The sequence below is a fragment of the Nanorana parkeri genome, unplaced genomic scaffold (assembly GCF_000935625.1).
Source record: "Nanorana parkeri isolate BGI_ZX_2015 unplaced genomic scaffold, ASM93562v1 scaffold2778, whole genome shotgun sequence".
NCBI lineage: Eukaryota > Metazoa > Chordata > Amphibia > Anura > Dicroglossidae > Nanorana > Nanorana parkeri.
Genome location: NW_017309046.1, coordinates 59,781 through 85,315, shown reverse-complemented (window position 1 = coordinate 85,315; position 25,535 = coordinate 59,781). Strand labels below are relative to the sequence as shown.

General features: G+C 40.7%; 1 protein-coding gene across 1 annotated transcript in view; it reads left to right on the top strand.

Moving 5' to 3' along the window:
- LOC108802291 (protein KIAA0556-like) overlaps positions 1-24,342 on the top strand; it is a gene marked incomplete at its 5' end in the record, with an annotated part of 45,245 nt that extends 20,903 nt beyond the window's left edge. The window contains 11 exons of the mRNA XM_018574158.1: positions 708-783; positions 12,081-12,258; positions 13,238-13,403; positions 15,927-16,081; positions 16,486-16,547; positions 17,407-17,517; positions 18,883-19,022; positions 20,234-20,335; positions 21,763-21,923; positions 24,068-24,153; positions 24,284-24,342. Coding sequence (XP_018429660.1) covers positions 708-783; positions 12,081-12,258; positions 13,238-13,403; positions 15,927-16,081; positions 16,486-16,547; positions 17,407-17,517; positions 18,883-19,022; positions 20,234-20,335; positions 21,763-21,923; positions 24,068-24,153; positions 24,284-24,342 — 1,296 coding nt within the window. The remainder of the gene's footprint in view (positions 1-707; positions 784-12,080; positions 12,259-13,237; positions 13,404-15,926; positions 16,082-16,485; positions 16,548-17,406; positions 17,518-18,882; positions 19,023-20,233; positions 20,336-21,762; positions 21,924-24,067; positions 24,154-24,283) is intronic.
- Positions 24,343-25,535: the final 1,193 nt, after the last annotated feature.

Below are 25,535 nucleotides of genomic sequence, written 5' to 3'. Positions count from 1 at the left end.
AATGGCTTAGTTCTACAAATACTGTTTCCATTTTTATTCTTCACTAATTGTCCAAGATCTGTTGTAAGAATCGGCAAATTAATACTATTTTAGTTTTGCTGTACAGATGTAGTGTTACCATCTGTACAGTACAGTACATGATTTAAAATTGTGATGTGCTATTGAAAAGTTTTTATAAAAAGATCCAAAAGTATCTAAGAGTAAATACATACTATGTGATTTAAAGTGACATTTAAACCCTCAAATTTTTTTAACAAACCAATACTGTAATGTGTGCCTTACTGTAATCCATGGTTGTTTCCCTTCTCTTTGCTGCTCTTCCTTTTTAAATCTGTATCTCTTCTCATGCTTGGGGAGAATTTCCCTTTGCAGCTGAGTGCCTCTTCCTGTAGTGCTGGCTCAGGTTGTGAACCCTCACACAGACACCATGTATCCATTCCTGAGACAAGGCAGTCTGCTGCAAAACAGAAGTTCTGCCCAGCATGAGAAGAGATACAGATTTAAAAGGAAGAGCAGCAAAGAGAAGGGAAACAACCATGGATTACAGTAAGGCACACATTACAGTATTGTTTTATGATAAAAAATCTGAGGGTTTTATGTCACTTTAAATAACCTGCCATAGATTGAATAAGTTACATTGTTACATTGTTTAACTCTATATATGTGGTACTGCAATTAGCAATTTTACTGTGGTTTCCTCTTGACAGTCTTTTGATATGAAAAGTAAAGCGGACAGCTCTCCAAATCTTGCCAGTACTATAGCCGGTGTATACAGCGGTAAATGTAAGTATTTTAAATAGTGCATACCCTTAACTTTAAGCAGAATAGCAGCTCTTGTTTTTTCCTTAATCTGTACTTAAAGGAGAACTCTGAGATGAGTGATTTCCACTCACCTCATAGTTCTAGCCGACCTGTGAGACTGTCACAGGTCGGCTCAGTAGATTGGGAGGTGAGCGAACACATACTGGGTTCGCTCACCTCTCGATCCTGTCACGGCTGTCTGCCGTGACAGGGGGAGGGGCTGGATTCCCCTCTCCCCGCTCCGATCTGCCAGCGCTGACTGGCGGAATGGACGGGGGAGGGTACAGCTGGCTCTGCCTATCTAGAGGCAGCTGTCACTCACACAGCTGGGCGGATGTCGATGTCGGGATCCGCTCCGGCTGCGGCGTCTCAGTATACCGCGAGCTTAGGGTAACGGGAGGACGCTAGTTTGTGTCCTCCCGTTACCCTAAGGAGAACTATGGGGAAAAACACTGACCCCATAGTCCTCCTTTAATCTGTTCTAACATGTTGAATTGATGATTTTTTTTTTTTTCAAAAATATTTTATTAAAGTTTCAGCAATATTAACAGTAGTAAAACATTAGTCTACTTGATGTTGATGAGATCCCATGCTTTCTTTTTCACCAGTTTTTATATACTTTCCAAAATGTTTCCAAACTTTAGAAAGTCATATTCTACTAGTACAGCCTTTGCATGGACCAAGCACCAACTGTATCCTTGGGTTTCCAGACTGGTGCAGAGCCTTAAGAACTGCATGTACCGTCTTACTACAATGTGGCGACCATATAATGTTTCTTTACTTGCTGCTACCTCTAATCTATGCACAGTTTCATAACTCTAAAGGTGCCCATACACCTTACAATTATCTGCAGATTTTCTGTGGTTAGATGGAAAAAGTGCAACAGATTGGCCCAGGTGGAGATTATTCCATCCACACAGTTAAGTGTAGATGGAGGAATCTGTTGCACCTTTTCTATCTGACCATAGAAAATCTGCAGATAATTGTAAGGTGTATGGCCAGCTTTACTCTCTCAAGGCCTTTGAGGTGAAACCTCATACCATGTACCCTTACCACACAGTGCAGGCTGCACTCTTCAAAATGGCCATTGTGTTATTCAAGGTTTAAATTAGTAGTTAATATATATTTAAGACAAAAGGTTTTTAAGGCATTTTAATTGTTGATTAAATCACTTACAATTAATGCTGACCTTGATGTTTAAAAGTTTTAGCTTCCTGTAGAATCAGCTGGTGCCCTGAGCACTGTCCCTGATATCCTGTTTTTAGGGCTTGTTCACACCAGTTCCGGACCAGATTCTTTTTTGTCCGCACCTGAAATGCATCCAAATGTATTCCTATGATATTTTTGGGCTCTGTTCACACCAGTGCAGTCCGTTCCAGTGTGGGGATTTTTTTTTTTGGTTTGGAACGCATGTAAATGCATGCAAATGCACAAAAAAGCACTGGACCGCACCTGGAAGCCCATTTTAAGCTAAAAAAAAAACCTGCACCGGAACGTGTAAAAAACGCACTGCACCGTGTTTGCAGATCTGATCCATATCTGGACATGGTGTGAACAAGCCCTTAGGGTGGCTCCTTTCCCTTTCCTATGGAGCCAACTTGTGTGTGTTCATAAGCTGTATGTGTCTCCACAAACACACAGGCATTGCAAGGTAAGTCTCTCCCCTTCCTCTTGTTTCTCTCTCTCCTTCTCCCTTCACCAAGCTAGCAGATGGATAATTGCTGGAGACTGCTCTGTCTTTTGTGATCTTGCACTGGACAGAAAATTCAGGGAAGCCAAGCTGAAACATGATGACTGTAGGTGTTTAGGCAAAAATGTAAATGCATACTTTGCTGGGCAGAATATATTTGTTTGATCTGGATTCATTATTTTAAACAGTTTGAGAGTTTAATACTACTTTAAACTCACAAACTTGTTTTCAATGATGAATCCAGATCAAACAAATATACACTGTCCAGTGCCCAAATACAAGTATTTATTTACATTTTTGCTCAGGCACTTGCATGTTTCCAAACAGCTGGCTCCAACTCTCTCAGTTTGGTTTCCCTGAACTTCCTGTCCAAGCTCACAAGGGACAGAGCAGGCTCCATCCGCTGTCCATATACTAGCATGGAGGAGAGGAAAGCAGGGGTAAAGGAAGTGGTTTGCCTTGGTGTGCTGTGTATTTGTAGAGATACACACGGCTTACTAGCACACACATGGGTTGCTCCATAGGACTCTGTAAGGGAAAGGAGCCACCCTTAAACAGACTGTCAGGGCCGGTGCTCAAAAGACCAGCTGATAATGCAGGAAACTAAAGCTTTTAAACATCAAGGAGCATCATCCATTGTAAGTGATTTAATCAGCATTTGAAAAGGCTAAAAAAACATTTTGTCCTTTAATATCACTTTTAAAGCTCTATGCCCCCCACTACTACTACCTGTTAGCTGTCAAAATATATTTTTAAAATAGTTTTACTTTGCTCTACTGTCCACTGGGAAATACAAAAACATTACAGTATCATGGATTATATAGTGCCAACTATAGTGGAATATACACTAGTTCAAGAAGACAGTTGGCCATCGTTAGGGTATATAACCCTTTTTTTTTTTTCTAGTGTCCTCTAGGAGATGGAGTAGGGACTCCAGCTCTATTGTCCTGAGACATGTTGATTTCTTCAGTAAACTGCTGATAGATTCACAATAGATCTTTCTAGCCCTGGATAGTTTGTTACTGCAGGGCACCCTTGGAAATACTGTGTACTGGGCTTTGCTCAAGATGGGATGTCACTACAGATGCACTTTTTCCAGAGCCATGCAGTTCAGGCAACACTGACCCAGTTTCTGAGGGACTCAAGATATGCGAGTAAGGCTATCGGTGCAACCTCTGTTAGAGAGGTTTCTAAATTCTATGCAATATGGAAATCTGGAAGAGTTAGAGTTGTCTTTTTTAGGAGGCATCCTCTGCTTAACTGCTACAGGGATGCAGAGACTGTGTAGCTTTTCTCATAAGCATCAAGATCTACTCGTGTAGAATTAATAAAGACTGATGCTCCCATTCAGGAATCAGTCTGGTAGGGACATGGCAAGACAAACAACTGTTTTCCTTTCAAAGATAAGTAGGAAATTGCAACAAGTTTGTTTCATTTCTTTGCCATGATTATTAATCACTTAATCACTCTGGGGCTTGTGTAGTGTAAGTGCGGTTGCTGGCATCCTGGGATGTTGCAGCCTACATTTTGTTGTGATTTTGCAGGTTCCTCTGGCTATCCTGGCCATCTCCTTTTATAAACACGACATTCTCCATCCACCTGCACTTTTCCTGCAGGTAGCCTGCCAGTGCTGGTGAGAGTAAAAATTACAGGGTGGATCCTCATCGGCCACCTGCAGTACCTTGGTCAATGTAAGCCTGACCACCCCAGATCTGTAGTTGTTGGCCTGGTTGCTAAGGGTCTGTGAGCACCCCCTGGAGACCCAATGGAACTTGTGTTTCTCTTTGTGAGCTTGTAATAGCTTAACCACTCCTGTGTCCATTTGGCAGCATGCCTGGCTCTGTGTTTATAGTCTCTTTTGTTTCTCAGTATATGGGGTGGTTTTTGGATCTGCTTTTTTGCAGTGTGCAGTCTGCTTCTTAAAGGGACATTACATCTTGCCTGACAATTTGGCTTCAGCATTTATATTTGATTCACTAGCTGCCCTTTGTGTCATTTGCCTGTATGTCTGGCTCCACAGTGTGCAGTTTCACTTTTTAAAGAGATTTTGCACTCTGTTGTACAGCGTAGTTTCTTTATTTTTACGCTTTTGGGGTCTTTTCCCCTATTATTTTTTCTATTAGGGATTTTACCCCATTGTGGTTTGTGTACCATTATGATAGCTGGTATCATGATATCACCCTCATGATAGCTCTTCCTGACCATCGTTTTTTTTAAACATTTCCCCTTTCCCTCATCCCTCCTCCATGCTTTTTTAGTGATTTTTCTTCCAAGTTGAGAAAGTCCTGTTTAGCCTTTTCCATACCACATTGACCAGTCTGTGTCAAAGTACCGCAGCGCTGAATACTGAAAAATGGCCTGGATGGGAAGGGGCTTTAACACCGCGGATGTCAACTGGTTAAAGGTTTACTCCTCTCTGGGGGAAAGCTCAGGGCTTCTGCCTTACTTTATTCTACCATCACTCTTTTCTTTTGGGAGTGCCCCTCCTTTTAGCATCCTACTGATAAGTGGTTGCAATTTCTATCCCTTTGCGTGTAGGTTGTCTGGGTCAGTCCTGTAACCTGTATAGTGCTTGCATTGCTGGCTCAGAACTCTTCAGATTGATCTACATCTCTGCATTGGGTTTTATCTGCTACTTAACAGGTACTGGCTGGCACTTTATTGAGTGACTGTTCATATTATACTGGCCTTGAGCGCCTTGTGCAACACAGTGCTGGATGTTAGTTGTGTGTTTTATTACATCAGCCTCCTGTCGGTCCAGGTGCAGAATGCGTTCCCGCCATGATGTTGATCAGCAGACCACTTTTCCAGAAGGCTCTGCTTTTCCATTCTTGGCAGAAACATTGATGCTTCACTGGATGATCTCATCTAGCAATGCCTGGGGTAAAATAAATATTTGCTTCATTATCAAGCCCCTCTGTATGTCCTTCCGGGACATCTGCCTCATTGGTTCCTGGCAGACCAGAAAGGTGGCCTGCAGATTTGCTGCTTGATTGTGCAGCCCCACCTGTTCAGCCAGGGTCAGAGGATGACTGTTGGTGTTCATGGTCACTGAGAGGACTCACATCGTACTCTGGACTGGGTCTTTCAGAGGTGCCTAAAGCTTTGTTTCTACCCTTAAACCCTCCAGTGGCCCCTCCACAGTTTGTGGGTTAACCCGCCCTTTGTAAGTTGTTAGACTGGGGGGGTCATTGTTCTTGTTCAGCCCACAGACAGGTTTTATTTCTTATTTAGACTTTGTGACTGCTTTTTTATATTTTATGACTTGTAGCCAGGACCAATGACAGAGGCAGTGGATGCCTGGGTTGCTTTGTGGGATAATTTTAAATGATTTTACTCTAGCTTACCACCCTGAGCAGCCCAGAGAGTGATTAGCAGATCTCGTTGACCTGATCACAGGCTGTCCAAGCCTGCTTCTAGATTGTCCAGACCTGTTGTTTCAGGGGCCAGTTTGCTATCCTGACTCTTGGACGCTGGCTTTAACTACATGGCTGCTGAAGCTCAGGTACTGAGAGATTGAGGATTTTTTGAGTCAGTAATCTTGACTATGCTATAGACAGGTATGGCTACTTTCTGTAAGGTGTACCACTGGACCTGGAAAGCTTATTTTGGCTGGTTTGTGAGAGACCCGTAACCTCCGACTGCATGGATTCCTTGTGGGAGAGATTGCTGCGTCTTGTCTTTAGTCAGGGGTGGACCAGTTACAGTGAGCACTTGGCTTTCACTTCTCTTTCAGAGGCTGTGGGTGACCTTTCTCTGGTTTGTGCCTCTATATAAGCGATCACTTCTATAACTTATATATCTCAGATTAAATCTCTTCTCCGCCCATAGATTCTTAACCTGGTACTTTGGTTCTTCAGTTGCTTTCTGTCTAAATGATCTGGGAGGATCTGAGTAGAAGTTTTGCTAGCCTAGAGTGTGATTGTCTCCACTGCTTTAAAATGTCCCCTGTTATATACTGATGCAAGTAGATGGAGAGACCCTCCGCACTCCTCACAGCAGTCCCGGCCAGATTAGAAAAAAGTGGTGCTCGCAGTGATGAATTACCACGGATGGCGCCGTGCAAACACAGGAAAGTCAGGAAATCACCAGCACTCCGTAGTAAAGATAAATATGTCCCTTTTTATTGGACAGAAAGCGTCACAGACATCCAAATAAACCGACGTTTCAGGGCCGTGCAGGGTCCCTTCCTCACGGTAGAAAGATGTAATACGTCTTGGGGTCACATCTTTCTGCCTTGAGGAAGGGACCCTGTGCGGCCCCAAAACGTCGGTTTATTTGGATGTCTGTGATGCTTTCTGTCCAATAAAAGGGACATATTTATCTTTACTACTGAGTGCTGGTGATTTCCTGACTTCCCTGTTATATACTGTTTTTGTTTCTCTCCCTGGATGACCGAGTAAACTGGATTTTGGTACTTGCCACAAAATCCCTTTGTCAAAATCCATTGAGAGACATTCCATGTATAATTGGCCTTTATTTTTTCATAGGGTTTATACACCTTAGGGTTGACCTACAGTCTTCTTGCACTAGTGCCCATTTTCCTATAGGTGGTGCTTTATAATCTATGGTAACATAATGCTTGTGTCTCAGTGGACTCCAAGAAAGGGATTTTACATTTTGTAGGTAGAAAAATCCTGTTATTAACAAAAAACAGTATTCCTGTACTTGCCAAGTGAATCAGACATGAGATGGTATTTACACATACACAATAAAGGGAAAATACATATTGTTACATATACAGTATTTCAATGGTAAGTTTTAATGATCACTAAACAGTTTTTTTTTTTGCAATTTTGTTTGAAGAATGTCATCCACCACCACCAATGGTCGATTCTCATTATCGATTAGTTGGTTTATTAGTTGAATCCGCAGCTGCCTCCACTTTGCTTCTCTGTTCTCCTCCCCTCCGGCTGCAGGAGTCTGTGTCCTTTTCAAACCCTTCTGCTCTCCCCACCTGTATCGGCAGAGGCAGCGGGGACACAGACCTCTGCAGCTGGCACCAGCGGGGCAATGCAGAGGTACATGGGTCTCTCCTCCCCGTTCCTGCGCTGGCACTGAACTTTCTACTTCAGTTTTCTCCTCTGCTGATTGACCGCAGGCAGTGGGCAGGTGCAATAGCCAGCCTGCTATTGGCTATTGAAATTTAAAATAGCCGATAGCAGGCTGGCTATTGTTCCCAGCCACTGCCTGCTGTGTATACTTTTAGCTGCCTCGGCAGGCAGCTGTCATTCCCCAGTGAAGTGGAAAGGTGACACTAGGGGTCTAAAAGACCCCTAATGTGACCTTAAAGAGAACCTGTGTGCAGTGTGAGCACCTGCACTGGAACACACGGTACTGCAATGCCATGCATTCCAGTGCAGTTTGGGTGTAAAAAATGTGCATACCATTTTATTCTGACTTAAACTGTTTGTAACACTCCATTTGTGTATTTTATTTTGAATAAAATATGGTATTTTTGTATCCGATTAATCTAAAAAATAATTGGCCTACTAATCTTTAGTTGCAGCCCTAAAATAGACACAATACTGGGATGCCTCAAATCAAATTAATAAATGAAGTGTCTTCGACAGGTTGCTTGTTGTGTAAAATAATGCCCTTTTCTTTTAGCATGATCATGTGAGGAATTCAAACTGATTTCAAGTAGATCCCATTGCACTCCTGACCGAATATAACCCAAAATAATGGGTGGGTACTGAGAGGGCAGCACATGCCTCTGCAGATCAGTATCACGTAGTAGAAAAGTCACTAGCACTCCAATGAGAATTTCAGTCAATTACAAAAACTGTGCCTGAAGAAGAAACCTATACGGTTCCGAAACGTTGCTATACGATGTGACAATTCTTTTGTCAATAAAGTGCATTGACTGAAATTCTCGTTGGAGTGCAAATGACTTTTCTATTACGTGAATTCAAACTGACACACGTCTCAGCTTAAAAATAGGTCCCGGTTCAATGATTGAGCCTAAAGTTTAAATATCTTCCAGTGATTAACATAATACTGACTGCGTATGCACATAGACCTTATCTACAAAATGGCCTTCAAAAAAAAAAAAGGCCAGTTCATTCTAGCTGAGGCCTTGTACTTGTTTACAGTTAAATTAGCTTATTACAAGAGGTTGCTTCGTTGCTTTAGAAAGAGAAAGTCAAAAGAGAAAGACAAGATGGTTGAATGACTAAGTCTCCAACTGGAGACTTAAGGAGGGGATGGAATATTAGAACCTCAGGACTTTTTCCATTTTTTTCAATCAATAACAGGTTGGATATATTCTGGAGGATATCTACCGGGGAAATGAACGGATTATTCATTTAAATATCATTGAGAGAAGGAAATAACCGTTTATATCCCGTCTCATATAAACTGCAAAAAACCTCAGAAACTGACTGCTTGCTATATCGCTGAGATTATTCAATATATCTAATCCCGTGGTTGTTTGGTATACTATTGTGTATCCATCTGAGATGGGAATCGGAGAGTATATCTTACTTCACATAATTGGGTTTAATCACTGTTCATTTTGGCCATTGAGACACTGATAAGTGTGTGCATATTATTAATAATTATTAAGATAATTGTTATATTATTATATTATTATTATATTTTCACGAATAGGTTATTGAAATCACTATTTTTGCTCACTAGATTAAGTTGGCACATGTAAGAGTGTTATATCTATGGGTCACCTATATAAGGATTACAATTAAGTTGCTTTATTTGGTTTTCTGTTTCATTCGCTCGTTACAGAGGACTCTAGGTGTTGTGGAAATTTTATTAGGATGCGTTATTAGTGTATTGTAATGTTTTGTCATTAGTCTCTCAGTGTCTCAGTTTAAATAGACGCTGGGGGATTAATCCATTGGAGGAGATTTCTTATGCGCAGCGGAGCAGTGTCTTCTTGGCGAATGTATGGACGCCGGCTGGGGCCCCCCGTGCAATGCATGGATTTATTGGCTTGCGTGGATACATTTGTTTGCAACGCAGTATATGAAAGGAACGTGTGTTTGTTCTCTCTGGTGTGCCTGATCAACACGCTTGAGATGACATAACGTTATCCCTGTGAATGAGCGCGCATGAGAATCCTAGTAACGTTATGTGGCATTGCTCACTGAGCCGCGCTGGATAAAGTCACTCAGGTGGTCATTGATTGTTACTACATGTGATTTGTTAGCTGACTCCTGTTCACTTTCTGTCTGTCCCACTTCCTGGTTTGCTGGTTGTTGAAATCATCTGTTGGTTTGCCATCACTTCCTGTCTCACTGTTTGAGACACCCCTTCCTGTCTGACATCACTTCCTGTTGGGCAGGTATAAACAATAAACATACCTGTGCTCAGGTCTCTTAGCATGGGATTAACGAACAAGCAACATCTGTCTCCTGACTCTACATGACTCTATAGAAGGGGATACTTCCAGTCCTTGCATAAAGGAGCGTAGTACAACGGGGGAAATTCTTTGCGTTTGGCGCAGCTTAATGCGACATGGATTTGTGCGTTGAACCAAGTGAATTTCCATAACATAGGCTACACTGTGGGAGCACCGTGCTTCTGTCACATATATTTATTGAGACACTGGGGTGTTTGAATACATGTTCTGCGTTTCACATGCCGTCAACTTCCGGCATTTATACACTAATTATGTTTTTTCTTTTGATTCAAGAGATTGGTTTATATTGATCGTTTGATTATTCACTTATTGATCACACATTGAGATAGAAGATTTCTGTATTTTTACAGAAGTTTAGGTGTTTTTTGTGATGTATTAGTTTACCCTTCACTTTGGAATTCACATCAATTTAGATCAAGCGCAACTTACTTGCCATTTCAGATACTTTTGTTACACAGAGTTGCTGCTGGTCCTATTAGCTATATAGATTCCAGTTCTAGCGCAGTGATCCTTTGAACAAATTTGATTGTACTGCAAGTAAGTGGCTGGGTATATAGTAGCCACTTCATGAACTGGGCACCAATCCAGATTTAAATAGTACTTGCATCATATATGGTCAACCCTCCAAATTGATTGTTTTAAAAGGTACCAAAGAAGATAATGAAACTACTGCCTGAGTTGTTTGTTTGATTTGCACATTAGCAAAGATTTCCCTAATGTTGATATATGGTCACTTTTGTTTATTATCTGTTTTAGTCTAGTTGGTAACATTAAAGGATTTTAACATTTAAATGTATTAGGGGGATCAATCTTTATGATTCAAAGGAAAAATTTACCTTTTCCTAATTTAAATATAAGAATTATCTGTTCCGCCACATACATATAAATAGTTATGAGTTTTGGAGCCAATAGATCTTTGACTTTGTGATAAAACTCTGCAAAACTGATGGTATAAATTACTCTTCCTCATACACAACACTTCTGGTAGGCGTTTCTGAATTAGCGCCCTCGACATGGAAGGATCCTTTTCTGGTCATCCATAAGAATAACGTTGTGCTGAGGCCTAAGGCCTCCATTCTTCTTAAGATGGTCTCTGCCCTCCATGTTAACCAGTGTTACCATTTTTATGCCCTGCTCCAAAACATCCTAAAGAAATTTCTCTCCACTGTTTGGATGTAATTTTTAACGGTTAGCCTTTACCTCTCTGCAATTGCTGCTATTGGCTAGCCTGACTCTCTCTGTTCCTTATCCCAGGGGGTCCCCGTATGGGCCTACCAGCCCCTCATTTCACTATTGCTGGTTGGATTAATTGGACCATTTCTCAGGCCCACATGCATAGGAGGAAAGTTCATCTTTTTCTTGGCAATGCACACTCCACTAGAGGTGTTAATACGTCTTGGGGTTTTTATTACTAGGTAGGCTTTGATTTTTAAAAATCTGTAGGGCCACCACCTGGTGCTCAGTGCACACTTTTGTCAGGTTCTACTGGGTGGACATTCAGTCCTCTGTGGATGCCTTCAGGTGGTCATGTAACCTCAGGCATGGCTCTATGCCTCTGTTTCTTGTTCCCTGTGGCGGTTGTTGATGTTCCTTGGGCATATCAGTCATTATTTGCTGTGTCGCCCCACCCCTCTGCTGGACTGTTTTTGAATATCCTAGTAGGTAAAGAATTTTTAACTCCCTGTGTCCTGTGATGTATGTTCAAGCAAACAGGATTTTTGTTTTACTTGTAAAGTCCATTTCTTGGAGTGCATCACCGGACACAGGACCTCCCCTCTGTATTTTGTGGTCTGCTCTGTACTGCTTGCTAGAAGGCTGGTAGTGGCAGGGGTTGTAGACTCCATCCTAGAGCACCTGCGCAGCAAATTTGCAGATAAGTTATTAAAACCTTGCCACACTTCATCCAGATACACAGATGCATGTGTTTTATAAGATAGTTTTGTTACTTTTTTTTGGCTTCAACTATGAAGCATAAATAGCCTAACACACCAGGAATACGAGCTTCCACAGCATGAATAAAAGCATGAGCAGGCTGGCCTTGTATTATTCTCATACCAGCCCACATCCCCTTTAAAATCAGGTAGTTGCTCTGAGGGGGAGGTCCAAAATAAACGTAGCCCCTCTCTCAAAACCCCAGCCTGTGAATGAATGAATCAATGGATGATGGATGAATTAAGTAATTAAAGTGTACAATTTTTTTTTACTAAGGTCTTCAGTTGAATTTTGCAATGACGTGGGGGGACTTGCATTACCTTGGACTTACAGAACTTGAAATTGTGGGACTAGATGGTGAACCATTGCCTTTGAATATGAACATAATATCTGCATCACCTCCAGACCTTAGTGTACTTCCTGACTATCAAGATGATGACAGGACCTTAGACAAGTATGTATAAGCTTACTTAATTTTTAGTGTTTATTTGTCATGATGGTGTAAACCACAATGTCACGTAAATGTACGTCCTTTTTTTTTTTTTTCTGCTCGCAGAAACCTGCCAGGAAGGGTAACAGCCGTTACCCCAGGCACCGCTGTCCCCACTGCGGTGCCCAGGACTGACAGGACCGGCACAGCAGCTGCTCAAAGTGAAAAGGAGGAGAGATCAGCAGTTCCCACCGCTGATCTCTCCCCCTTCTCTCTCTCAAGTCGGAAGCGAAGTGTATTACATCACTTCCGCCTTTAGCTGTCAGTCCTCTGGCTGGGAGCCACAGAAGAAGCTGATGAAGCAGATCTCTGCTTCATCAGCTTCTTTGGGGGTCCCTAGGTGACAGGGGTCGGGGGGCCCCTGTCACCCCTTTCAGTACAGCGTTGCATGACAAAATAAATGTCAGTCAAAGTACCGCATCGCTGAATACTGAAAAATTACCTGGGCAGGAAGGGGGTTTAAAACCACGGACTTCAAGTGGTTAACTACAAATCCCAACATGCCTCTGGCATACCTTTTATTCAAAGGTATTAAACTTGTAGGCACAATATAAGTATTCTTATCATTAGTTTTGCAATATATATATATATATAAAATCTATCTATCTAGATAGATAGAGATATACTATATATAGATATATATTTATACACATATTTGCTTGGCTACACCAGTTATGATTTAAGTTTGCCAAAATTAAAGAGCTGTTATGTTGTGTTCTTGTGGGGTTTTTTTCTTTGTAATTAATTTAACTCCCATTGTAGAGATCTGCTTTCACTTTGTCATGAAAGAGCTTGTATTTAATGATATGTGTAAATAAATGCATCAACTTTGATTTACTGTTCTGTGCTTCAATACTTTCTAATGAGTGAATACTTTTTTTAGGCACCATATCACTGTACTAAAATAAATAAAAATGTAGAAACTTAAATTTTCTTTTTTTAGACTCATCGATGGTGTAAAAATAACCAGTGAAGATTCTCACATGTGGCTTATTCCATTTACCGCTGGAGAAAATCACACTATAACAATAAATTTTAATAAAGCAGAGACAATTGCTGGACTGCGGTTCTGGAATTACAATAAGTCTCCTGAAGACACATATAGAGGGGTAATGAGTTTTATAATGAGTTGTATTATTGAGTATACAAAGTAACATTACAGCAGATATGAGTGAAATAATGATAATGAACATAACATGTACCTTAAAGTGTTAATCTTTTGTGGGATGAAATAATACCTGTAATGACTAAGGCTGGGCACACACTTTACAACCATCGCACATCGTACTTGCGATAATCGCAAGCCACGCCCCCTGAGGGGCGGGCTTCTGATAACCGCAATGCCGAACGGGCAATGTGCGCTTGCGCACACCGGCCCGTCCGGCTTTTATCTTACAAACATGCCACACACCAGCCGAACATCGTACATCTTACAGTAGTAGAGGTCGCACGGCTTCCACACACCTTGCGATAATCGTACGTTCGCGGGATTTCCCGCAATTATTGTACGACTATCGTAAGGTGTGTGGGGACCTTAACTGTCATGGTTAAAGGAGAACTATGGGGTCAGGGCTTTTCCCCATAGTTCTCCAAAGGGTAACGGGAGGACACAAACTAGCGTCACCCTAAGCTCAGTATACGGAGACGCCGGAGCGGATCCCGACATCGATGTCGAGATCCGCCTAGCTGCGTGAGTGACAGCTGGCTCTGCCTATCTAGAGGCAGAGCCAGCTGTACCCTCCCCCGTCCGTTCCGCCAGTCAGCGCTGGCAGATCGGAGCGGGGAGGGGGGAATCCAGCCCCTCCCTTGTCACGGCAGAGAGCCGTGACAGGATCGAGAAGTGAGCGAACACCGGTATGTGTTCGCTCACTTCCCGATCTACTGAGCCGACCTGTGACAGTCTCATTGTCACAGGTCGGCTAGAACGATGAGGTGAGTGAAAAGCACTCACCTCATAGTTCTCCTTTAAAGGGTATCTTGAGGCTTTGCCATCATCACCAGGCTTGTAAAATTCAAACAGCTGTTGTAGGTCTGGGGTGTGCCTACATCGATAGAAAGTTAACCTTCCCTATCTCCCTATCGCCTTTTACCTACACAAAGTGAGAGGCAGACATTAAAGGGTGATTATCTTGGGAGAGTGTTAGTCAAGGTTGACAGTGCAGCTAAGACGAGAAATTCTATATTTCACCTGATTACTTTCAATGAGGCTAAAACGCTATTCTTTTCTTCATACCTTTTGGCCCTTGGCGTTTACCTTTATGGTATTAAAGATTTTGCAAATGTAAAATATGAAAAAAATAATAATTTAGAAGTTTTGATCCTGGATAAGTCTATATATAATATATATATAACCCCTATCACTAACATCTCCTATAATGTTGTTGTCATTCCAAAATGAAAGCAGATTTTATTTAATAACCCTTGCAGTGGGGATACCCTTGTACTACCCTTGTACGTGCCCCTTTGCGTCTAGGTGCTAATCTAACTAAGATATACTCACCCAAAGTTCCGAGCCAGCCAGATGTCATGGCGCTCCCTCCAGCCTGTCCTCTCCTTCACAGCAGATTGAATTGTTCCTCAGCGTCCTTATGTCTATGTGCAGTGTATAGACGTGATGATTTACTGGACATTTAGACTGCTGCAGAGGGTGGGGACAGACATTCCTAAAGGTGCCCATACACTGCACGATTATCGTACGATAATCGTATGCGATCGGTTTTTCGTACGATAATCGAGCAGTGTGAACGGAGACGTGCGACCGTTTCTACTGTACGGTCGCACGTCTTCTGTCGAACCAGCATGTTTGAAAACCAGCCGGGAATCGTACGATTCTCGGCTGGTTAGAACGGTGCTCGGAAGACAAATGCCGAACGGGCCGGTGTGCGCACGCGCACACTGCCCGTTCAGCATTGCGGTCATCGGAAGCACGCCCCTCAGGGGGGCGGGCTTGCGATGATCGAGAGTGCGATCTGCCTGTCCAAGATAGGCAGATCGTACGTTTTTTTAATCCCTGTACAACCATCGCAAGACTAAAGTCTTGCGATGGTTGTAGAGTGTATGGCCACCTTTAGACCGGTCTAAGAAGAAGATGGCTCTGAGTTTTGGGTGAGTATTTTTTTGTGTTTTTTGAACCTAGACACAAACGAGCAGTTAACCCTTGCAGTGGGGGGGGGTAGCCCCACTGCAAGGGTTAATTTAAAAAAAATTTGCTTTAAATATTTTTATATCTGCATCTTTCATTAAAATATTACCTGCCAATGCTTTCATATAGTTCCTTGTTTAGGCATTTCCTGTTTTAGTGTGAAAATGCTCTGTCTGTCTCCCACATGGGCTTCCAATGGAGACTACACAGATTGCACAGACATGGTCCCTTGTTTTCACCATTTGGAAACCTATACTGAGAAAAGCTATGCAACCATTACTGGAGTGTATGCATGTAGAAATTAGGTGGCTGCAGGAAATCAGCAGCACTGAGATGCAACACCCAGACTGGAGGAAACTCCTAAATGCTCTTTTAGAATGTACATATTCTAAACACTTTTTTATAAATTTAATTTAAAAAATATATAATTTTGTTAACATTTGTTTTCAACTTTTACTAGTTGTCTGACTGACCATATTTTTTCATTAAGGCAAAAATTGTCCATGTAACGCTTGATGGATGCTGCATTTCTCCACCTCAGGGATTTCTGATCCGGAAGGGTCCTGGTAACTGTCACTTTGATTTTGCACAAGAGATTCTTTTTGTTGACTATGTGACAGAACGTCAATATAATAAACAATCCAGGTAACAGCAAGAAATTAATATTCTGTCTGTTTGCAGGATTAGTGAATGAGTCTTGCTTATTATTTTTAACAATTCTTTTGATTTGTGATTTTGCAAAAACTGTCACTCTTTTGCACTGCTTCTGGCAAATATAAAATACATTGGGGGAATTTATCAAAACTGGAGCAGACAAAACCTGGAGCAGATTTGCACTGCAACCAATCGGCTTCTTTGTCTCATGTTCAAATCTTACCTGAGCAAACTGAAGAGAGAAGCTGATTGGTTGCCATGGGCAACTGCTCCACATTCTGTCTGCTCCAGTTTTGAAAAATTCCCCCCACTAGGTTCACACCAAAATTGAATTGTAAATGTAATATTTTGTTTTAAGTGTATTCCAGACTAAATGCTTATTCTTCCTTTGTTAGCTATTTAAAGTGCACAGTGCCAACCAGTATGGATTATGAAGCACCATTGATGCCATGTGGCTGTATCCTTTTATTTAAAATGTTTGGTTCTGTGTGTAACATTTAAGCAGACCTTGCATCTAATACTACAGTTAGTGCCTGGTTGACTAGGCCTGAGACATATCTTTTTAGCAGGAGCAGTGGCTTATTCAAGTTTATGGGACCTTAATGGACAAGTGCGGGCAGCTAGGCACTAGATTGTTACTGACTAGGCTGCAAACAGTGTGGGAGGCCACAGCCAGTGGAGGTATGTTTGGATCTGTAGGGGGGCAAGGGGTGTAGACACACAAGACCATCAGGACTACTTTTTAGAAAGATTTCCCAACAAACATATCACAAACAGCCTGATAATCACAAGTAATGCTCAAAGTGAGGAGTATTGCTTGGTTTTATGGGCGGCTGTAGTGCAGGAGCATTGATACTGTGTAATAAAATGGTAGAAATCCAAATGCAACAGCATCTTGTTTTGCTTATCACTTTGCCATTTAAGCATTGCTAATATACTGTAAAACAGGGATAAGCAAACTCTGGCCCTCCAGCTGTGATGCAGCTGCAAGTCACATTAGGCATGGCAAGACTGACAACCACAGGCATAACTCCCAGAGGCAGATGCATGATTGGCACAGATGGAGGGCCGGAGTTTGCCTACCCCTGCCGTAAAAGGTGCTAGATAGCCTAGCGAGTGTAGAATAATTTCACAGTCTGATATGTTCGCTGATGGTTTTTGGGTTATGGGACCAAAGAAAAAAACATTACATAAAATGAGTGTCCCAGCTGAAAGACTGTCTTCAATATATTGTCTCTGTTGTAGTGTAAATACAATATATTGTAGGATTCTTTTAATGTCACAAAAAAAGCATTTTCCTTAATGTCTGTTTTCAGTTATTTTCCAATTTCAGCTGCTCACCACTTGGGGAGACCCATATTATATTGGACTGAATGGTCTGGAGATGTATGATGAACATGGAGAAAAAATTAAGCTCACCGAAAATAGTATCCTTTTCAGTTGAATAATGTTCCAAAGGGTGCAAGAGTTCAAAGGCTTCTCTCCAGTAAAAATAGCTTTGGGATGAGGATTTAGAATTAAAATCCTGGGCCAAATAATGCAGAAAGAGATAACATGCAGCTATGGATTTGACCTGATAGAAATGCACTGATCTAATAACCAGCAGGCTTATTACAAGTGATCTTGGTGGCATCACTTGTACTAAACGAGCGGGGGCTTCCCCTCTCTACATTTAGGCCTGCCTGCCTAAAGCAGGGCTAAATGTAGAAAAAACCTACCCGCCCAGCATCCCGCAAATGTCCTGGGTGTCAGGCAAGCATAATTTGACATCCCTGCCTAGGCTCGTGTGCCACCAGAGGGGCCTATGCGTGCCCTAGGTTCACCATCGCTGTGCTAGACCCAACTGTGACTGACAGCGTTGGTTCTCACTTACTATCGGGACCAATAGAGTAATTTCTGGTGATTGCTATGTTGGTAGTGACTTGGCGATCACATGCAGGCTTGGGGCTTAATTCACAAAATATGTCTTTGGGCTGCAGATGGCATGGGGTTTTCATGAGCTGTAAGCCATAATCATCACAATTATGACAAATCACGGCTTGAATTATCTTGCTTTGCATGTAATGAGTCTATCTCATATATTAGTTTCACCTTTTTAAGTTGCATTAGTGAAATAAATGAACTTTGCACGATATTCGAATTATTCGAGTTTCACCCATATGTGTATATATATATCACTGGCTTGGCAGGGTTATGGACAGCGTATGTACTCTATATGTCACCTAGGTTTCTTACCTACACATGGTGAGGAGCTCAAGGATTTTTGTCTATTATTATAGAGAAAACAAACTTTTTTTTTTTTTTTTCTCAGATCTTAATAAGTTCTGGTCTGGCTCCTGGAGCCTGCGGGCTTTGTACAGCTTTACAATGAAAAAAGCAGTTCACTAACTTTTTTTTTTTTTTTTATATGTGAGCTTACTGATGCTAAGAGCTCTTTTTCTCCATCTTTCTCTCTGCTGTGAGAAAAAGCTGACTGCTGACAGAACAGCAGAAAGATACATGTGCTGCCTGTTTGTTTGGGAACCCATTAGATTCCTGACATCATTATTAGTTAGTGGCTGTGTGTGTGTATATACAAGATATAGATTTAGAGAGAGAGAGACTCTGCTAAATATGGCCTGGGCATCTAGGTTTTAATGGTCCCTGGCCACAAAGGCCTTTATAGCCATTTATTTTCTGATAAAGTATAGGAACATAAGTGTTAATAGATGTTTTACTTTTCGCTAATTGTTTTTTTTATTTTTATAGTACTTCCCCAAAACTTTGTATAAGCCTGAACTTGAATTTATTAGATATTGCTGCTTTTCCAGAAAGCATAAACATTTTAGAAGGAATATGTGGAGATGTGAGAACCCCTGACAAGCTAATTGATGACATAAATAATACCAGTGATGGCAGACATGCCTGGCTCTCTCCAATTCTTCCAGGCTTGGTATGTGTTACAATATTGTATTGTTTTCTGTTCAGGTTGATAAAACTCAAAGACTGTTTTTATTATTTTTGCAACACTATTGGATGTACGTGCATCTTTTTGGGTATCTTTTTGGGTATCTTTTTTTGGTACAGTATTTGGTCTTTGAGTTTGATGTTGGAATAAAACTGTGGACTCAAAACGTAGAGGATTTGTAGGTCAATAATACATTTTGATTATTCAGGTTGATGGCAAGTTTCTTGTTTTAAAGTCCTTTCAGCTTAAATTGGCTAAATAAAATCCAAGTTTGTCAAAACAAACGTGCAAAGTCTTACAGTTTTTTAGTTTAAATACCAGCCACAGCCTGAGCCTGCCCTGTCTGTATGGTGCAGAATGGGAATGTTGCTCAATATGGGGAAGCAGTGATCACTTTGCACAGGTTCAGCACACCTCCTGCTGAGTCAGAGCTAGAGCTCCCCAATCAGCTGGGACCATAAGCTTTATTAAATGCAGAGCCATAGGACTGGCTCAATAGGAGAGTGTGTCTGATCTCTGCATTGACAGCACTAAACCCCAACAGAAATGAAGGGTCCCTCTTTGCAGCTGCTGGCAGGGGACAGGCTTTTCTTCTCAGGCAGTGGCTGCTTAAAAAAAAATACATTGAAAGATATAGTTTTATGCGTCTGGAATGAATTTAGCTGATTTAAAATGAAGATTCAAGTGGTCTTTAAAGGTAAATCTATCATAGGTAATGAAGTTGGGATCATGGTAACAAGAGTTTACACTACATACCTTCATTTAATTTCCTTAGCAACTGGTAGCCCATAAACTTGGTGCACTCAACATGTAAATCTCCATTATCATTACTAAAGTCTAAGTCTGTAGCTGCAGGTACCTTGGGGCAATTCATCCTAAAAAGTTCATAAGAAATGCAGTGAATTTCTGCAAGTCTGGTCTCTACGCGTTCTTTCCCTCTTCCGTCTTACTGTGCTTTGTCTTTACATGGGAGATTTGAAGGCTGGCAGGGTGCCAACTCACTGCTGGGGAGGATGGGGGGCAAAATGAGCTGTTGATTTTATGCCAAAGGTGACATTAGCTTAACAGAGATGTGCAAGCACCTGCAGATGTCTGCTGTACCCTACTACTATTGGTTTAATTAATGTATTCTAATGAAAGTAATCTACATGTTCAACATTGTATCTTTATAATGGAAACCCCTTATTTTGTGATAGGTTAATCGAATTTATGTTGTCTTTGATCAACCAACCAAAGTGTCAATGATCAAACTATGGAATTATGCTAAAACCCCACAAAGAGGAGTAAAAGAGTTTGGTGTAAGTATTAATTACAATTACTGTTGCAATCACCTTAATTTGGTCATTAGATTTACTTTTACCAGTTTCATAAAACTAAGATATATGTTACTACAACCGCTAACTTATTCTAATATGTTTGAAAATTAATTAGATATTTAATTTTACCTGCATTCTGGCAAACGGTTAAATGTAGCTTTCTTTTGCCACTTTCCATGCATAATCTCCCCAGTCCCAGCCTCTGAGGCCTGTAACTCCTTCAGAGTTAGCATAGGTTTCTTGATGACGTACCGCACTAGTTCTTTTACGGTCACTCACTTGTGGTATTGGAGCATGAGTGATCTAAGTAGGCCACGCTCTGAAGAATCCTTGTGGGGTATAACCAATCTTTAAGGGCAAACTCAAGACATTGCTTACAAACAGCTTCTCTTTCCACCTATTCTTTTTCTATTTTCTTTATGGCATGTGTTGCATGAGATGTCAAAGTGAAAATTTTCCTTGCAAAGTGAACAGTTTACTCTAAACCAAAGTCTAGTACATTGAATAATAAGGTTGTTAAATGTGTAACCTGTTCTATTGGACTCCATCACAATTGCTAAAATCAGATCTTGAAAACTGAAATCAAAATCCAAAACAAACTAAAGTCGTAGTAGTAAGCTCTCAAACTTTTTTCAATATTGAATCCAGATCAAACAAATACATTGCCTAGCAAAATATGTATTCATATTTTAGCCCAACTAGGTACAGTGATCCTGTTTCCAAACAGTTGTCTCCAACTCTCTCAGCTTTATTTCCCTGAACTTCCTGTCTAGTACAGAATCATAAGGGACAGTCTGCAGCAACTATCCATCTAGTAGCTTGAAGAAGGGAGGAGGGATAAGCAGGGAGCAGAGACGGCTTACTAGCACACACAAGGGTGGTTCCATCGGACCCTAAAAGGGAAAGGAGCAACCCTAAATCAGGGCCAGTGCTCATGGGACCAGCTGATTCTGCAGGAAAATAAAACTTTTAAACATCAAGTAACAGCATCCATCGAAATTGATTTCATCTGCATTTGAAATAGCTGAAAATGTTTTTACCTTTAATATCACACTTTAACATTGCTATTGTTAGTATTGTTTCAAAGTTCATGTGTTTATACTTTTGGCAGTATGATGATTTTAATGTGGTGGTAAATGTGTTTTTGGAGTTTCTTTTTAGACAACATTTCTAAGATTTTAACCATATTCTTTGGATAATTTGAGGGACTATTTGGTTAAGTTTTTTTTATTTTTTTTATTGTAGTCTATAAAACATTTTATTCTTACATGATGGAGTGCCTATTGCTTTTTATCTATCTATCTATCTATCTATCTATCTATCTATCTATCTATCTATCTATCTATCTAATTTTATAATACTGCAAACTCTAATAATATTTTACTGTTATTATTGCATTTTCTACCCAGATCCTTGTGGATGACTTGCTTGTGTACAATGGAGTTTTAAATATGGTCAACCACATTTCCCATGGGATCCTGCCAACATGTGACCCTGTGATACCATATTATACTATCCTCTTTGCAAATGATCTGAAAATATCAGAAGCAGACAGAAGAACCATCATTAGGTACTTCAAACTAATTTTCTTTCAAATCTTTTTGGGCCATAGTTCTCTTCAGGGTCACGGGGGGGACATATACTATTGTCCTCAAGTGACTGAAAACTCAGTATATAGGGGGTTATTGCCCACTTTATGCTGAGAGTGCAGAGCCACGCCGCAGCCGTGACTGATCTCGACAATACTCTGCCCACCCCATCAGTTCCTCCAGTCAATGCTAGAGAAGCACCAGAAGCCTCCAGCAAAAGGTGTGCAGCTATGAGAGCTGAATTACCAGAGCTCTTGTTCTAGTGATGGGTGACATAGAGAGGAATGACGGTGTAATTTACAATCCCCTGCAGTCCTTTTATTAAACACTTTATAAGCTTATCTGAAAAAGTAAGTCCAACTGGACTTGTTGTATTTTTCTTGAAGACGTTTTATTGGTCATCCGAACATCTTTTACAATTTAGAAATTGAGAAAGCTGGTCAGATGACCAGTGAAACATCTTCAAGAAAAATACAGCCAGTCCAGTTGCCTTGACTTATTTTTTACAGATACCCCATGACCTGGATGAATGGGAACCTTCACAAACACTTTGTAAGCTTCTTGTTAGTTTTTAACACCGTGAATCTCAATCTAGAATTATTTCATATAAATACATTTTTTGCACTGCCTTAAAGGCCCATTCACACCACATCCAGATTACCTCCAGACCAGACTGTTTCCAGACCCAAAATGCATCCCAATGTATCCCTATGCTATTTCTGGCCTCTGTTCCCACCAGTTCAGTCCGTTCCAGACAAGACCAGAAAAATACTGCTTGTCCTATTTTTGTCTGGACTGGAACGCATCAAAAATGCATGGCATGCACCTGTAAGACCATTTTTTAGGCTGACAAAAAAAATCCAATCGCAGTAACAATGCAATGCGCTATGTAACTTCATCTGAAATATGGTGAGCAATAGGAGTCGGTGAGTGCGGCCAGATCTTATCTTTGAGCACGGTGGAGACGGGAGAGCACTGATTCACTAATTGTTTTTGCATTTAACCAACGTGGTGTTGATTATAAAAGTTGGAAGATATATCCTCACATACTTCAAGGACTTTATTGTATCAAGAAGTAATGGACTTCACATATGGTTATGTAGATTAAGAGGGAGTTTTACATCACTTGTGAGATTTAACACAGGATTTTCTATATGTACACATTTTATGAGATGTATTAGCACATTTATTTATTTTTTACTATGTTTATTATGGTTTATAGTGTCTAGACCAGGGGTGCCCACTATTTTTCGTCTGGAAATCTACTTTTAACACCTGCATTCAGGGGCGGGAGGAGGCGTGGGCTGCGCAGGCCGGCCCCTCTTGTGTCCCCATTTATTTACAAACACTGGAGTGATCAGCCGATCGCTCCATTGTTTGTCCTACACAGAGGATTGGTACATACTACTGACATGTACCGATCCTCTGCCGCTCGGCCACGCACAGGGGGGCTGCAACTTCTCTGGATTCCCTTGCTCTCCCGGGCAGAGGGGGATACGACGAGCCGTGGGGGAGGGGGGGCGGAGCCGCTGTGACAGAACGTACGAGCAGTGAGGGGAGAGAGAGGCGCCGGCTGTCAGATCCTGGCCGAGCGTCTCTCTCTCCTCACTGCTCTGCATTAGTTAGTGACAGCGGCTCCGCCCTCCCCCGCCGCCGGTTCCTTCACTTCTTCTCGAATCCCCGCTGGGGAGAGCAGCGGGGATCCAGAGAAGCGGCGGGAGGAGAGGACATGGCGATCTACCAGTGATCGCTACGCGATTGACTGGTAGATCGCGATCGACCTTGTGGGCACCCCTGGTCTAGACCATTAGACCTAGAGCTCATCAGCACATGCATTGTGCAACACAGGTGTTGTGTATGACACAAAATTGTTTATCACTTTGTGACAATTTCACATTTTATACTATTTTTCTCACATTTTAGGAATATTTTTTGAGTTTGAAGCGCAGTGCTATTTTCTTTTTTCCTATTTTGGGTGTACTCACCTATTAAGCACAGCTGCTCTTAGAGTGTTATTTGATTCCTAGCGCAGTTTTTTCTATCTAACAGTATTCATAATGAGTTGTGGTTATCTAGACATTGTTTTACCATTAGTCTTTACTTGGTGGTATATTTTATCTTACAGCAACATTGTTGAAGATCAAGATGTAAGAATGATGAATGATAATAAAATTGTTGTCAGCTCCAAGAAGAATCAAATTCCTGATCCAGGTACCTTTTGCTTGTGTGTTTTACTATATTATGAGTTAAATTGCTTTGTTCATTTTCATGTAAAAGTCTTATTTTTCTTTTTACTGGTTTAACTATTGTTGACATGTTTTTGCTTTGTCTTTCCCTACAGCATTACGTCCAAAAACTTGTTTAACTGCCAAGGAGAAAGGGCAAATTAGACGATTTTAAAAAGACTGCCTTTTAATTCTTTATGTGTGTATATATATATATATATTATAAAATGTGTACAGAGATTTAATGCAGTTTATGTTTGAAGTATTTTTTCTATATTTGTGAAAATAAACTACAATATTGTAGATAACATTTGGATTGTTTTATTCTTAAAATGTCATTGATATTCCAAGATAAAAGTTTGCATTTATCCATATTTATAAATCTTTGTCAGCATTTATACTGTAGCTGACATTACAATATTTATTTACTATCATTAAGCAACAGATGCTATGTAATATGAAAAACAGAATTCAGTCGGTGCAATCTTATAACATCTGTGGCTGATATGTTACGCTGGTAACTTACATCAACATATAGCAAAAAAATAGTATTACTTTTCATAAACACTAATATGTTGTGTAAAACCTATTTCATATAGCTCCAGACATACCACAAAGATCAGGCTTCTGCTGTAGTACAGGTACAGTATATGGCAAGGATCTCTGTATGCAGCATCTCATAACCACAGTCAAACACTATTGCATTTATGTGGGCTTATCCAGCACAAGCTCGGGTGGGATCAGGTTATAGCATTGACGAAAAAATTGTGACTAAGCGCTAAAGGTAGGTAATATTGGTTAAGTGAATAAATATAAGTGATGATAAAAGTGTTTGTTTAGCACAGCCTATAAGGATTAAGTTAAATTAATTTAATCAACCGTGAATTGGTGTTATAAATAAATATAAAGGTCTTGAATTAATTATAACAAAAAAACTAAGAGAAAAGTAAACACCAGATGTCCAAAAATAGCATATGTGCAATGATAATCGTGACAAAATTAAGGTGATAACACATGAAAAACAACTTATTGGTAAATGTGTTGCATTAAATCATCTGTCGATATATTGTAACAAAAGATCGTAGTAACCACTAAGTGTCAAACCACAATCAGCAATCCAGAGTGGTTCAAATAAAATCAGCAAACAGTAATATACAAAAACAAGAAGATCGTGTCAGCCACTCAAAGAATGATCGACAGTTTGAGGAAATCTTCAAGCTGAAGAATGGCAGTCTTACAATGAAAATATCAGGTAGGCAAAAAAATGTTCAGTGGATGAACATTTTGAGATCCTAATAGGTTGGACTTGATGGACTAATGTCTTTATTCAACCTCAAATACTATGTAACTATGTAACTATATTAGAAA